Source organism: Cyprinodon tularosa, unplaced genomic scaffold, assembly GCF_016077235.1.
Source record: "Cyprinodon tularosa strain WSP-4 unplaced genomic scaffold, ASM1607723v1 ctg424, whole genome shotgun sequence".
Classification (NCBI taxonomy): Eukaryota; Metazoa; Chordata; class Actinopteri; order Cyprinodontiformes; family Cyprinodontidae; genus Cyprinodon; species Cyprinodon tularosa.
This window is the reverse complement of record NW_024039146.1, coordinates 361,305-377,909: the sequence shown is the minus strand read 5'-3', so window position 1 is coordinate 377,909 and position 16,605 is coordinate 361,305. Positions and strand designations below refer to the sequence as shown.

The window sequence follows — 16,605 nt, the reverse complement described above, 5'->3', positions numbered from 1 at the left end:
TGGCAAATCATTGTATTTACCGCCTCAAATAAAAGGCAATTGAACTTAATTTAAGAAATGTTGACTTATTTCTAGATTGTTCTTGCAGTGTAACCATAAATACAGCAACCACTATCCAATCTGATAGTGGCGGTATCATGCTGAGGGGCTGCTTATCTTCAGCAGGAATAGGGAAGCTCACCAACATTCATGGGAAGAAACGACATTTTATTCAGTTTATTCATATTACACCAATTAACAACAAATTCTGTCTCAATATAATGTACAAAAATGGCTATTCATATCATATAAACAGATTCCATACCACATGTCTACACTTCAAGTGATCTTGAATGAATGAAGTTCAAGGAGGGTGGGTTGAATCCTGAGGGTGTAAATTTAAATCAAACAATACAAGACAAAAACAGCGACAACAGACAAAAAAAGTTCCATTGTAAATAATGACACCATCCTGGCTGTGTTATGGTATCTACCTAGTTCTCAAACAGTGCAGTAACTATAAGTTTAGTATTTCCATGGAACTTTTTAAAGGTTTTCTATCAAAGAAAGCCCAGCAAGATGCAATGGAGTCACTGACTGTCACCATCTTGGTTCTGATAAGTTCTTTTCAGTATTCAGTTTAACTTTGACCCATGTTTTTCTTCGTTTTCTAGTTTTATTGGTTTGATTCGTATTTTGTTGTGTTTTCTGGATTTCTTAGGTTTTTCTTGGTTGCCCTCTGTTGCCCTCATGTATTGGTCTCCTTTTCCCTAGCTCCTTCTAGAATCCTCTGTACACACCTGCTCCCAATCAGCTCATTAGTCCTGTCTTTGTTCAGCATGGGCGGTTCTAGACAGGGGCCAGTGGGGTCCAGTGCCCCTGTAGATCATGTCCTGGCCCCTGTTATGGCCCCTTTACTGAAGACATAGTACTCAAAGAAATACAAATGATGATCTGCGCTGGAACAGACATAGTTACTGAAAGATCCTTTGGATCTGTTTCATGTTTTTTCTTTACAAATTCTGTTTTACTAATTATATAAAAACAATAAGGTGATAGCTTCAGTGGTATTGAAATAGGATCACAGCATTCATCTACTAAATGCATTTTTCAAAAATATATTTCAAATTTTAATTAAACCCAATTGAATAGAAATTTCAGTTCATGCAGCTGTTTTAATGTATTTGAATCCCTAGCCCTGTTTTTTATTTAATAGTTTTCTGGGCCCCCATGAAAACACACTGGCCCCCTGGTACATTTGGTCTAGAACCGCCACTGTTGTTCAGTCTCCCATATACACTCTCCCTCAGTGCTGGTTCCTCTTCTTTTCTTTGCTCCGCACATGAGTTTTTCCCATGAAGTTGTCTGGTTTTTGGTTCCATTTATTTGCACTTTGATTTTTGGCCTCAGTTATTCAATTAAATCTTTAAGAACTCAACTCTCCTCGCCTCTGCATTTGAGTCCTCAAAACCTCAACCAAACCCTGACAGTGACATGCAGTCTTTATTAATACTGACCATGCATGTGGCAACAGCATAAAACAAAAACTCTTTTTTTAACAGGAATGGGAAGACTTGGGATGGAGGTAAATCTCCCACCATTACATATTTTTAATGTTCTTTTTTGTTTCTGCATTTTTATTGTATTTTATTAATTTATTTATTTTTTTCTACTTGCTTTGATTCTGTTTTATTGTCCTATATTTTAATCATGTAAAGCACTTTGCATTACAATTGTGCTATACAAATAAATTTGCCTTGCCTTGCCTGCCTTGCCTTGCCTTACCAGGCCAACAGCCAACTGTACAGTCATGAATATTAAGATATAATAGTCAGTCAATGTCCAGTTGTAAATCCAGTTGATGAGCAAATTTGAGAGAGGAAAACAATAAAAGAAAGCATACAGCTAAATGAAATGGGTTTTTTTCCTTGTACAGAAAATTAACTTAAGAGAGCTTTACAGCAAATATGTGATGCATTTTACTTTAAACTATATGCATATATATATATATATATATATACTTCAAACTATATGCGTGTGTGTGTTTCTGTATATATATCCTGTGTTCATATATCTGTTCTTTTCTGACTCGTTGCGCACTTTGTGGTTTTCATCCCTCTTTGGTCTTTGCGTAAAAACTAAGCAGCTAATCATTTTCCCTCTCATAAAATCAGAAGTCTTGGTTCCTTCAGCTGAAAAAGGAGAAAATGTTAGTCTATACATTGTCAGTATCGGGGTGTAAGTGTTGGGGGGGTGACGTCAGGAGCGGAGAGCAGCGCGCTGTGCGCGCAGAGCAGGACCAGCGGAGAGACCAGCCGTGGAGAGGTGCGCGCTTTTACCCAAACTCCTGCAGCACTGATTAGTCCGGACGGAGCCCACGGAGCGTGATGAACAACAGGTCTCTGACTCCGCAGCTGGATGGAGCTGGAGGTGGAGGCGGCGGGTCGCTCGGAGCTGTTGATCATGAACTCGTCATCACCTCTACTTTCGGGACGCTCCTGTCCGTGGTCTACATTATCGGGGTGTCCGGGAACGTGTACACGCTGGTGGTTATGTGCCACTCCATCCGCTTCGCCACCTCCATGTACATCTCCATCATCAACCTGGCTCTAGCAGACCTCCTGTACCTCTCCACCATCCCCTTCGTGGTGTCCACATACTTTCTAAAAGACTGGTACTTCGGGGATGTGGGCTGCCGCATCCTGCTCAGCCTGGACCTCCTCACCATGCATGCCAGCATTTTCACCCTCACCGTCATGTGCACTGAGCGCTACTTGGCCGTCACGCAGCCGCTGGACACGGTGCGGCGCTCCAAAAGCTACCGCAAGGCTTTGGCGTGGGGTGTTTGGCTGCTCTCCCTGTTCCTCACACTCCCCATGATGATCATGGTAGCCCAGACAACCAAGAAGACGCCGGACGGGGGAGTTAAGAGGATGTGCGCGCCCACGTGGGCTCCTCTGGCTTACAAAGTGTATGTGACAGTCCTGTTTGGCACCAGCATCATGGCCCCGGGGCTCATCATCGGCTACCTGTACGTGCGCCTGGCCCGGACTTATCTGGAATCGCAGCGCACCGCGGTGATCAGCAAAGGTGGGAAGCGCTCCCCGAAGCAGAAGGTTCTCATCATGATCTTCACCATCGTGCTGGTGTTCTGGGCTTGTTTCCTGCCCTTTTGGATCTGGCAGCTGCTGCCTCTGTATCACACCAAGCCGCTGAGCCTTGCGTCACAGACGCACACCTGCATCAATTACCTGGTGGCCAGTCTGACTTACAGCAACAGCTGCATCAACCCCTTCCTCTACACGCTGCTCACTAAGAACTACAGGGAGTACCTGAAGAACAGACACAAGAGCTTTTATAAGTACACCTCATCGTTCAAGCATCGGCCTCCAAGTCTGCACTCCTGGGGCAAGTCAGGATCCTCCAGCAACCAGTATGAGTTTAACTCTGAGACGCTGGTTATGGGGACGCTCAGGTGACTTACTGGGTGGAGGGAAAGACTCCTGGGAAAAGAATTGCTGTAGGTAGGTATTTTTAAACCTAAATCTACTTTAATGTAAAGATTCTAGGCTTTGGTTTCCATAAGTAGTGTGCATGAATTAATGTGAGCCAATTAAACAAAAAAAGATGCACCCACAAAACTACAGCGTGGGAGAGGTGCTCACAGTCATTGGATGCTTAAACTAAATATATTTGATTGGAGTTTTATGTGATACCAAAACTTTTTTGACATGAGGGAGAAAAGGAGGTAAAGAAGAGCAAGGTGGCCATGGTTGACCTCTTTATTGAAGTACATAAGAAATCTATATTTTAAAGTACAACAAAACATCCCAAACATGTTTTAAACTTTAAATTTTCTAACTAATTTTCTCTTCTTAAAAACAACAGTTTTTAGGTAAGAGAGTAAAGCAAAAGCCCATATAAGCAACTAGAAAACATTTTATGCAAGACTGATTTCCGTTGTCACATATAAAAGTGCTTAAAAGGCAACCATTGTAGTGATGGGCATCAAAATGTCCCACAGAGTGATCCAAACCTATGTGGTTTGCACCCTGCTTCTGTCTTTCTCAGCTTTCATGGTTCAGTTCAGCAGATTTTTTTTAACAAACTATACCTTCCTCTATTTTATTGTTCGTCTGTCAAAGAGGCATGATGGTGTTGTATAATTATGCTTCCACCTGTGGCTAAACACAACACTTTTCTGCCCATTTTCCAAATTATTTATTCATTATTTTTCCCAGTTTCCTTTCTGGAAATGAGGCAATAAGAATGTCTTGATGCCAAAGAGAGAGCCTAACAGATTTTGCTTTCACATGTGGAGCAGTACGGCTTTCGCCATTGTGTTCCGCTTGATTTATGCATATAAATAGCTTTTTATAATTCATGCAGGGAGTATTACAGATTATATGGACACTGCAATGAGAAAATAGAACAGGAAATGAAAAACAAAAAGGAGAGAAGGTGAAAGAAAAAGGAGATAACTGGGAGACAATGATAAAATGTCTTCTGTGTGTTCATCACCTGCAAAGAGTTGTAAAAAGAACAGCACAACCAATGTATATACTGTTAGAGATACGTTAAAGTAACACCTTAATACCATTGCTGAAGTCTAAGTGGTTTTATTTAATCTGACATTTACTGTGGTACCTGAAGATAAGGATATGGGCTTTCTGTATGGAAGTGAATCTCTAAGTACCTGGAACTAAGCACCTGTAGTTGTTTGTAAAAAAGCACTTGTGCATGTAAAGTTTATCCAAAGGAAAGATGGTCAATAGTGGTTGTGAAGAGCCAAGACCCGCCCCCTCAGAGCACCGAGGTGAGCGCTGGGGGACCAAAAAACCCAGATGTCAAACCTGACAAGTAAACAAATACATAGTCTCAACCACATCTTCCCACCCTAGTGCCCCCACGAGCAACACACAGACTCTTCAAAAAAAAAAAAAAAACGGAGTACGGACATTCACACATAACACTCAGGGCACCTATTACCGGAATACCCAGTAGGTGAACCCTGAAATCCAGATGGGATTTCAGCTCCTTACATGGAGCTGCCTAAGTGGTGTCTGAGTTGACCTGGATGCTTGTCACTTCTGAGTATCCACAAAATTTATCCTTAATGTAACACTGCAATTGTTTTCTAGATCATACCCATTTAACATGGACACGCTAGACGTCAAATAACAGAGAACTTCCGACCCGAAGTTCATTCAGTAAAAATAGGCTCCACGCCTATAGCTGCCTCGGCGATTAACTACTGAGGAGTCAGTCTGCTCATTAAACGTTGTTTTTGTGGTAAAAGGTTAAAAAAAAAAAGGTTATTGTAAAGATATTTTTCAGTAAAACCTAACAAATTGTCTCTTTAATGTTTAATTTCAAGGCTGTAAGGGTTTTTGGATAAATTAGTGACTATTAATTCAAAAGATATGAAAGTAAGGGGGTAGTTAGGGGGATCTGTAGATTTGCTACTGGAGCAGTGAATAATTGCTTTGACCAATTAAGTTTTTTGCCAAGTAGCTTAAACATAGGATGGAGAGCATTTCTGAAGAACAGTTTTAGGTTTTGCCATAGATTCTCAGTTGAATTCTTGACTTTGACTGGGCCGTTCTAACATTTAAATAAGCTTTGATTCAAACTGTTATACTATACTACAGGAGTGTTGTGTTGCTTAAAAATGAACCTCCAGCTCAGTCTCAGATTCTCTCCATATGTCCAACAAAAATATTGATTTCTCATTTTGCATTTATTTTCACTTCTTTAGTGAGAGCAATGTGGACTTGATCAAAGTTGATTCTGATGCTGATTTTGGTACCCATGTTCCTGCCATCTTAAAGGAAAACATAATGATGCAATAGGTGTTTTTCACCCCTGTTTTTCATGGTACACAGAGCATCTCAATTTTGTCTCATCTAGCAGGCTGTTGGAGGTGTTAAAGGAAACTATAGCCTTCATCTGGCTTTGTACACCTAATTCTTTCAGTATATTATTAAAAAAATGTAGTTTGAAATAAAAGACTGGAATTAGGTTTCAAAATGATCAAATAGAATCAAACAGTTCAATGGGAAATATGGCTCACTAACCAGGACAGCACGTCATGAGGGGATGGAATATTTACCCTTCTTTGTGTCCAGTCCAGTATTCTTAAAATAGTAAATTGTTGCATAATTCGGTGTGACACTGTATATACAGTAGTGTAACAACTATCAGTAGCTAAATTGCTTGATACAAGTAAAATCAGTTTTATGAATAAAGTTATGGAGAAGTTTGAAACAAAAGGCATTTCTTGTGGTTTTGCAATTTGCCATACAGATGACACAAGCATGGGAAAGAAGGTGCTCTAGTCAGATGAGAACGAAACAACTTTTTTTTAATGAAAAATCCACCATCTGCTGCATGATACACAGTAGTGACAGTATTGTGCTGTTGGAATCCTCCACCTTCAGCAGGGACCTGGAAGCTGTAGAGAGCTGATAAGAAGAATGATTATGTTAACTTTTAGGGAATTCTGAAGGAAAAGAAGCAGCAGGCTGAGGTCAAAACCCGTCAGCCAGGGTCAAAATGGAAAAGTTTGATTTGAAGAAAATTCTAGTGTTTAAAGGACTAAGACAAAGAATAGAGCAAATCAAATTTGGTTAGCGGCAAGACCTGAGGATCGCTGTTAACCCCTAGAACCCTACGGACCCACCGGTGGGTCCAATCTGCTACGTGACCTCGTCATTTTAACAAACCCCCAGTATTGATGTAAAAAACACATTTGGCACAGTTTGGTGACATTTATGGATAAATGTGCCAAAATGGCCTCTTCGCCTAAGAAATTTCTCACTAATACCATTCTAAAATAAATATGATTCATCTGATTGAGTCCAAATTTGGTATGTTTTTACACAACATTTAGATTTAAAAGTCTGTACTACTTTTTTGTGCTATAAATAATATTTTGGTAGTGTTTTGCAATGTTTATTTCAAAGAAAATTTTGGCGAGGTTCAAAAAATGCAAAATATTTTGTATTTTGTCCCTAATAGTTCAGGCAGGGTCAAAGCTACAATGGTGCTGACACCAGAAAACCATTCTATGACATCTTACCTTTACAGACGTACCAAAAGTTTCTTCTTAAATCTAATAGCTGTGAGGCTATAAGTTATTTACTTTTGTGTGTTTTTGTCAGGCAGAAATTTATTTATACCCCCTTAGGGTGTAAGAAGTTAAGACTATTTTATCTGAGTTTCAAACACACAGCTATGTTCTTTTTTATATCAGTTTGGTTATTTTTTGTGAAAATGTGGTATAAAACAGGTTACTTTACTCTTCCACTTTATCATATTTTGCCTCTGTCACATAAACTCCCACCCAAATGCACTGAATAATTCAGCCGTAAAATGAAAAAATAAGGGCTAGATGCAGAGGTTTGAACACTTTTGTCAGCCTCACCCTCATCATCTTCTTTTCTCCAGATCTTTAGTCAAGATCTAGAGAGGTTTCTAGATCTGAGGCCTCTTGATAATCTCATGCATCTCAGAACACAGAACTGATTCCACTCCTTCCAATGCAACACCTGAGTTAAAGTTGTAGCAAATTACCATTTTGGGGACAAGAATTGAGGTTGCTGCTAGAAAGTTAATATCCAGGTGTTATATTGTTAAGACTAATTAATAGCATAGTACATTAACTATTGGTTGACATGTTTTCATTATACCTATATTTTGCCTGTGAAATTGACTAAGGAATAACTGGCTAGGCTTATCTTATCTTATTGGTTAAGCGAATAAATACCTCTCTGTCAAATTAAATACTAAACAATTTGCAGAGGTGTGTTTGTTTGACATTAAGGCCCAACAGCATCAAATGGTCTTAAATTCATAGCTCTGAGACCATAACGTTGTGTAGTTAATATTCAGCCATTTTAAGCCATTAAGCTCTTTGATTTTAACTAGAAATGCTCTCAACAGGCTCATTTCTATGCCTTATTATTCATGAGGGGCTTTGCAATATTGACTCACCCTAACAAGTGGGTGTATGGAACTGACATGTGATACTGATGGTAGTGACTAAATGGGTGAGGAGAGCTGCAGTGATTGGCTGGTTTCATGTGGTGTAGGTGTCAGTTTGTCCTGATTGCTGAGTGTTTTATGTCCTTTGCTTCTCTTTAAATGTTCAGGGTTCCTCCCAATGTTAACAGTCATACAGGTAAGGATGATTTGAGGTTCTTAACTTGTCTCAGGTTGATTTCTAATCACCTGTAGTTAAACAGTTTGTTATTCTTTTGCTCTCTTGAAACTGTAAAATAATCCATTTGAGGTTATTTTGTTAATCGTGTCTTTGTTTATTTTTGAATTTCTACAAACATATTTTTGCAGCAAGTTACAGATTTCATTATTTAACTTCATATAACTACAAGCACATGCATTTATAAAACAGATTCAGATTTTGATGTTTTCCCAATCTGCTGATTTGTGGTCTGACCCTGCTTCATAACAACTAGGGTTTCCTTCTTTGGTTAAAATATCTTTACTGAGACTTAGGAACATTTGCCCCACTCCTCTCTTTCATCTGTGAGTCGTTTAATGACCATTTTTACATCTAAAGATGGTTTCAGTTCAGTAATTTAACTTCAGAATTACCCGACTCTGAAAGTCTATACCTTTGTCCTCATTCTCTCTGGCAGATTATAGTGCTGTCTTCAGGTTTTTAATTAGAGCAAAAGCCTATTGCTTGCACACCTCCACCTTTTGCAGTCTCTTGCTTGGAAACCCAAATTTCAATGCGTCGGCAGTAATATGTAAAGATCTTCTACAATCTCTTTACCAGACTGAGAATCTGCTATAATCCTCTCTCTGAAGGCCTGAATCAGCTATTTAGATTCCTTTATCAGAATAAACTTTTTATTACTTATATATGTGAAAGGAATTTCGATAAGCAGCAGTATGTACATATGGGGATGTATGCTTATTTTTTTCCCAGCCAAGTTGTAATTTTGTTAATCAGAATCAAAGCTTGGGAAAGGAAACAGTTTTTTGTGGTGGCTAATTTTTTGCTTTAAAGCTGGGACGCTCCTGCCTGAAGGTAAGAGTCTAGTCTAGACCTCCATTGATCCTGGATGGAGGGAAAGTCAGTTATAATGATCCTCTCTGCAGTTAACTGTTGCGGTTAGTCTGGGGAAGTCCAACCTTATTTTGATGTTTTTTATTAGGTTTGGCTCCAGGTAATTTTGAGTTCACTCTTGAACCAGTTGGTCCATCTTCTGCCTGTATGCAGCTTTGTTGTTGTTGCAGATCTTACCAATGATAGTGGTGCCATCTGCAAACATCAGAACTTTTACAGTAAGCTCAGGGGCAGTCCTTAAGTACTAGGAAAGGAGGAGAAAGAGGGTTCCCTTTCTCCTCACTTTAAAACTCAGGGACAGTGTTCTTCCAGATCAGTGGCATGCACAGGGAGCAATTGTTAAAAAACGCACATAATTGAAAATAAAACATTTGCTAAAGTGCCCCCTTGGGAGTTCGAAACGTGTGCTAAAGGCCCCCCCTTGGGAATCAAAATAAGTGCTTAAGTGCCCCTTTGGGAGTCAAAATGTGTGTTACAGTGGCCCCTTGGGAGTAAAAATGCATGTTACAGTGCCCCCATGGGAGTCAAAATGTGTGGTACAGTGCCCCCATGGGAGTTGAAATGTGTGTTACAGTGTCCCCATGGGAGTCAAAATGTGTGTTACAGTGCCCCCATGGGAGTCAAAATGTGTTACAGTGCCCCCATGGGAGTCAAAATGTGTGTTACAGTGCCCCCATGGGAGTCAAAATGTGTATTACAGTGTGCCCATGGGAGTCAGAATGTGTGTTACAGTGCCCCCATTGGAGTCAGAATGCGTGTTACAGTGCCCCCATGGGAGTCAAAACGTGTGTTATAGTGCCCCCTTGTGAGTCAAAATGGGTAAGAAAGTGCTCTGTTGTGGGTCAAAGCATGTGCTCAAGTGCCCCCTTGGAAGTAAAATTAATTTCAATTCAGTTCATTTATATGAACCAAATTCACAACACATGTAAACTTCAGGCAATTTACAGCGATAATTCAACCAGATCATACAGTCAGATTGGTTCAAAGTTTTCTATCTATGGAAAACCAGCTGATTGCATCGACTCATTGTGCTGAAGTTCCCCCCTTGGGAGCCAAATTGACGCTAATGTGGCCTTTTTTTCGGTTCATCCCTGCCCTTCAAAAAGTCTGTTCCAGAGGCTTCACCATGTTGTTATAATGGTAACATGGTTGCGTACATCTCTGAATGAATTAACTCCTTTTAGGTAGGGATAAAACTGGGAGTGTTCATATTTATTCCAAAACAGGATCCTTTTCAGTAATATTTTGAGATAATGTAAGAAATGTTTACTAATTATGATTCATCCTTTTGTATCAATTTAAAGTTTCAATATTCTAAATATCAAATATTCATTTTTTGTCACAATATCACAATAAAACACAAGCTTTTAAAGGATGTCTTGTTAGTTTTAAAAATTAAAATGGATATATGACGGAAACCTTGTCATCAAAAAAGTTCAACAGCAGGGATAATAAAACAGATTTTTTTATTTTATTTTTTTTTCTCACCCCCCATGAAGCTTTAAAGGCTGAATCATAATAAAACTTTACTTTTTATAATAAAACTCCAAGTTAATGTATATTCTGCACAGACCAAGAATGTTAATGAAAGCCATTTGGAGTTTTTACATATTAAACATAATTTACTTATTAAATGCCTGTATTTCTGTTTAATTTATGTTTAATATTCAAATAAACCTCAAACAACAGCTCATCTGACACCCTATCAGATGGACCCCCTCTAGGGATTCTAGACTCATAATGGTTTTATTTCCAGAATATCACAGAATAACTGGGGAATGCACAATAATATGTATTTAAATACATTTGTAGAGTTTAGTTTTTTTATATTAATAATCTGATCTTTAGACTTGCATTTTATTTATAGATGTGTGGACTGGAGAAGTGTCTTTTGCTCACTGTAACAAACAGTTGCCAGTGTTTTCAGGTTTTACCTTAAACGTCTACAAATATAAGGTGAATACAGTAAAGAACATCTTGATAACTCATGCAAACCCATGCCCCATGTCTTCTGAGAGACAGAAACAGTGTGAGGAGAGAAGGAAATGTATGATATTGTAATACATGTCTGGACACGTCTGCTGTGGTCCTCACATTCAGCACTCAGACAAGAGAAACGTCAGATTTTCTGCTATTATGAAAATGTTCTGAATCTAATCTTGAAGCTGTGACATTTTCAAGCCAATGTCCCAACGGGTAGGTGGATATTTTTTATGGCCACATCTGTCTCTGCATGCCAGATTTTCTAAACTCATGCATAAATATATCGTAGCCAATCTCTCCATGCTTTACGATTTCAGAACTGGGATTGGAAACGGTCCAACTTCTTTTGTATGTTCAAAATTCATGAAAAAATAAAGTTCTGTTTTTATGGAAAATTGTTGGTTTTTCTCCTAAGCCTAAAATATACATCATCCCTTGAGCTTATGTGCTTTATTTTCATAGAAAATATAAAATGGACTGATAAATATTACAGAATTTAGCAAATTTTCCCAAGGGAATAAGAATATATTCTAACACGAAGTCAAAAATTCCAGTTCAGACTCTAATTAGTCAAACAGCTGGTCTTACCCACCAAAACTGTTTAAATGTACCATTGTTTGCCAAATAATACTGTCCACCAACTAGTCTGTAATTTAATGAATCACCAAATGGGTGGATTTGTCCGGAAAGCAAGCTTGGAAGAACAAGACACGCCTGATTTCGTAGAACCGAAACCAAACATTCACAGTCATAAAAAAATAGCTGCACTGTAATTCTCTGATAAATGTTTAGCTTTTGGTAAAAGAGCAATGAAAGAAGCTTCATCTGATATTAAATAAACCAGATTCAACCAATCTATAGGCAACAAATTTGTAGATATGTTTAAGAGATTTGGTGTCATTCAAGAGCCACAAAGACATCAATCGAGTCAACAAACAAGTGTGATCCACTTGTGTAAAATTAGATTTAGATGCTGCTGGATTATAGAAATTTAAACTCCTTAAAATATCCTCAAGATTTAATATTAGCCTCAGTAGTTTGACATTTAGAGGAATATAGATGAAAACCTTAGGTTTGTTTTTAATAAAACAGCAGCTTACCCAAATAGCATTTGACTTTTTATTTTGAAGGTATTAGGAATCCGGGGTTTGACTGTTAAAACATTTTCTCTGTGCTGAAAATAAAACTTAACTGATTAATATGCTTTTGAGAAATCTACATTGATTATTTTGTGGCCAAGGTCTGCCCTTTGCATCCTGAGGTCAGGAACTTCACTGCCTTATTCAGTTGCTGGAATATTTTGTTCTTTCAGTTTTGTTTTTGGAAAGTCAAATGCAGCCAGAACAGGGTGCAATCCAGATCAGATTGTGTCCCTATCAGCTGGACTGCATTTGGCTATAAGTGAGCAGACAGCGTATCTTTGTGTAGCACAGAGCTCAGCCAGCTGCTCTTGTCATGTTTTATGAAGAAACACCCTGAATGAGGTGCAAGGTGTGTTATGCGTTATGGCCTTTATCAGTATGGTGATTGTTCCTTTTCGACTCACCATTAAAACAGAGCCTAGGCAGAAGTTCAACTGAAGAAACTGATTGCTGCCTTCATCCACCATCATAGGTGGATGAAAGCGATCAGCCAATCAGCTTTGAACCACACCTCCACGAAAACCAATCAGCATCCAAAGTTCATCTTAAGAGGCCATCCGCACTTGTCTGCTCCTGTGTGCAGGCGGCGGTTGCGCTGTGTGACTTCATTCAGATGACACCGCTTCAACTCACCTCCAGCCCCTCCTCCACCATCGTAGCTAAAGCTTCATCAAAATTCATTACTCCTGGACTCTTACTGCGTTCCATGTCTTGTTTCAAACGGTCCGGCAGAAGACCGCCATGATGAGCCTGGTTCTGCCAGAGGTTTCTTCCCAACTGGGAGTTTTTCTCTCCACTGTCGCTTTATGCTTGCTCATCATGGACAGGTTCTCTCAACCTGTGTTATCCAACTGGATTTCCATCTTCCAGGTCCCTGAATGAAGCTCTAGCATCAGCTCACGCAGTCCACTGGATCTCCCCATAAAGCTCAGCAGACCGTCTCACTAACCAGCAGTCTACAGACTGACCAACTTCATCTATCTCCACTCCATCACCAGTTTCAGGCCTGGGGGGAAACAGCCCTGTTCTTTATGCCTGATCATGCATATCAATCAAAATTCAGCGCTAATGTTTCCTGCCGACATCTGAGCGCCAAAGACTAAAGTAATTGTATCAATAAAATTCTTCTAATTGTCTTTTTCTTTCCGTGTGAGTTTTTCAGATTGAATTATAACTATATGATAAAATCAATATGAATGTTTTTTGTTAATATATTTACGTTGAAATACATTATACATGCAAGAAAACAAACAAAATAATTGTTCTTCAGGGGCCCCTACCTCAGCAGGGGCCATAAGCAGTCGTTTGATTTCCTTGTGCCTCGGGCCGGCTCTGCAGCGTGCACAATATTTTCTTCCCTTTACATGTGCAGGTATAACTTTTTATGTCCCTGGATTTTTTGCCCAGTTTTTAAGAGCAAGTTTTCATATTTCTTTGGTGGGAATGTAAAAAGTGTTTTAGCATCAGCCTCTAAACTTCACTAAAGCCTTCCAGCATTGACATGATAAGCTCTAGTATCAATTTGAAGAGTGCCAGCCGATGTTAGCCCTATCCGTGGTTTCTGGTTCATCTGTAAATGATGAACATGCCTCACCCGTGAGGTAAGAAGGGAAAAAAATTACTACTTGCTTTATTCTCTTTCCCCTGTGGTTAATTAGCATGTAGTGCCAGGGAAGGGTGGGCTATGATATTCCCAAATGGTCCTCTGAGTCATACTCAGCTGACTGCTGCCCAACGGGCATGCTTTGAAAGTTTAGGGCAAAGCAGGTGGAAAGCAACATGCTCAAACAACAAAGGGAGAAATCATTTAAAGGAAGGTCAACAGTTTGCACCTTTTAAAACCCTATATAAGTTTATGTATTATTGCCGGAGAACCTGTATCAAAAAAAAAAAAAAAAAAGCTATTTTAAATCATTATGTCAGCTCCCAAAGGCTGGGGTCTCATTATAAAGCATTGCAAATACTGACTTCCATGCAAGTGTTGTAATCTATGAAAATAAAGAACAAACTTGGCATGAAAATGTGTGGTCACTCACGCCATCTCTGACCGATCCGTACAGGTATGCCCATTTTGGAGGGAGGGGAAACTGGTGATAAAGATGTTTAATAAGGCGGAGAACTGAAGCCAGAATCCATCCTAATTCATCTCAGACATTTCATTTCACATCATATGAATCTTTAATTATAGATTGACTTTATCGGATCCAAAGAAACTGCCTGAAGAAACTTTCTGAAACAAAATCATTGTATAAAATTATTATTATAAATTGAAGATATCCCAGCCAGCGATAAATGCAATGCTGCACAGAGGTCCTCGTTAATACGATCAGTCGGTACATCAGACCAAACATATGTCAATCTCCAGCTCACTCACAAACCCATCTATTTCCGCCTTGGTTAAACGGCACCTTTTGTTACTTACCTGGTGGCAGTTGCCATGGTAACCATTAAGTAATATTGATAACCTGGCTCATCTAAATGCAAAATGGACCATTTACGGCTGTATATATCGGGCCGCACATGAGGTGGAGCCCTGGAACCAAACTTTAGGGCACAGCAGAGATCTATGAAGCAAATGTGCTTACTTTTTTGTGTGGACATGGTTTTATAAATCCAGATTTGTATTTAACTGATCCTGTAGACTTACTTGGTTAAAAATTTGAAGAGATGTCAAACATTTTCCTGATGCATAAACTAAGATGCTTATAAAGCAGAGCTGTGCTGCGGTAAACCAGCCATATTTTTTCCAATAATTTGTTTCCCGTGAACCGAGGAACAGTTAAACTCTGCAGGTGGGGATGTGTAATACATCTGAAGTGGATAGAAAACTATACTACTTTCAATCTGTCAAAAGTTTTTTTAATCTTAACTTTAGTACCATGAACCTCACCCCTTTTGCATTTAAAATAACTGAACAGTTCTCCCCTTCACAACTGCCAGCAAGAGTATTGCTGCTTTGGACTGAGACGGAATAAAACGGCACCGCTAGACTAAAGCCATTTGAAAAAGTCCACAGCATTTTAAGTTTTTGTACTGATTTAAAAATGAACCCCTAGAATGGGAGTAAAAATTCAATTCAATGAATTGTATTCTCAATATTCATTATCTGAAAAATGATTCATACATTTGTAACATCTAGGCTGTATCACTGTGACTGGCTCTGTTCAGGGGACGGTAATGTGTCGATTAGATGCATGCAGCAGTGGCTGAGCAAGGACCAATATAAAAGCAATAGGTACCGAAACCAGCTCAGGGTCAACCTACACTAAAAAGGAAAGAGTGCAATATATTTTTCAAATAAATCAATAAAGACTGACTGGATTTTCATGAAGCCCTTGCTAATAAATCTACATATATATTTATGCATGTATGGTGTCAAAATTAAACATTTATGGGTATTTAAGGCATAAACATACATTAAAAGGCTTGAGCAGCATGTTTAATTACAAGTCTTCTAGATGATGTGCAGACATTACTTTCCCTTCACCCTCTTAAAACACAAAACTAGCTTTTAACAGATCATGAATCCAGTATTTGTCATATTTTTGTTGTCACTTTAGTGTTAATTTACTAATAAAATGTCAAACATTTTGTACTATTTGAATTGAATGACCGCCCTTAGCTCCGCCCCCAGCCTGTAGGTTTTGCAAAATGCTGCAGAGCAACTTCTAATTGAAACACGAACGTCTGGGCCCATTATTCTACTTTCACTTTATAAATGATAATAAATGCTAAATAAAGTTTCATTCCCAGCACTGAACCTTGGGGTACTTCACATTTAGTTATTTAAAAGGCCTGCTAACAAAAAAACAAAAAAAAACAATGTGGAGACACTTTCACTGCTACTGCCTCGAAGGTGTGCTTTTCTATTTTTGAATCCCGAGATGTATACTTTGTGGAGCTTGGTCATTCTAAAGTGTTGTAAAGTTGTGCAAATAAAACTGGTATAGTACATCATTAAAGATCAACTCACCCCAAAATCAATATTTATTGCAAATACCCCATAGACACAGATGCCCTGATGATCTACACGACCTGGACATTTTTTTTTGACAATTTACCTTTTTAAATCTTTATTTGCTGCTTTTGTCAAAATAAAAAAGACATCTGTTTGATGCCTTCGTGTTTAACAGGCACTACATTTCATTTTGAATCAGTATTGGTGTTGGCTCTAACATTATTGTGACGACAACCTGCAATGGCCCAGAGGGTCACATTGTCAAATGTTTAAATGTCATTACTTTGATTCTTGTCAGTTCTGTTAACACTCCCAGAAAAACTGATTTAAGTAGCTCTGCCATTGTGGGATATAAAAGCAGCTTCTGCCCATAATTCTGTAGAGTTTAGATACAGATTGTAACTTTAAGTTTAATTTATAACCTATGATTTAAAACAATCCGTTTT

The 16,605-nt window shown here is 38.8% G+C and overlaps 1 protein-coding gene across 1 annotated transcript; it reads left to right on the top strand.

Annotated features, from left to right (window-relative positions):
* The first annotated feature begins 2,152 nt into the window (after positions 1 to 2,152).
* On the top strand, positions 2,153 to 3,498 carry LOC119792605 (urotensin-2 receptor). Its single transcript, XM_038299313.1, has one exon. It carries the CDS (start codon positions 2,367 to 2,369, stop codon positions 3,456 to 3,458), a length of 1,092 nt encoding a protein of 363 aa, XP_038155241.1. The 5' UTR covers positions 2,153 to 2,366; the 3' UTR covers positions 3,459 to 3,498.
* The last annotated feature ends 13,107 nt before the right edge of the window (positions 3,499 to 16,605 follow it).

Excerpts from the sequence above, each read along its gene's own strand:
- LOC119792605 (XM_038299313.1), top strand. The coding sequence starts at position 2,367 with ATGAACAACAGGTCTCTGACTCCGCAGCTGGATGGAGCTGGAGGTGGA.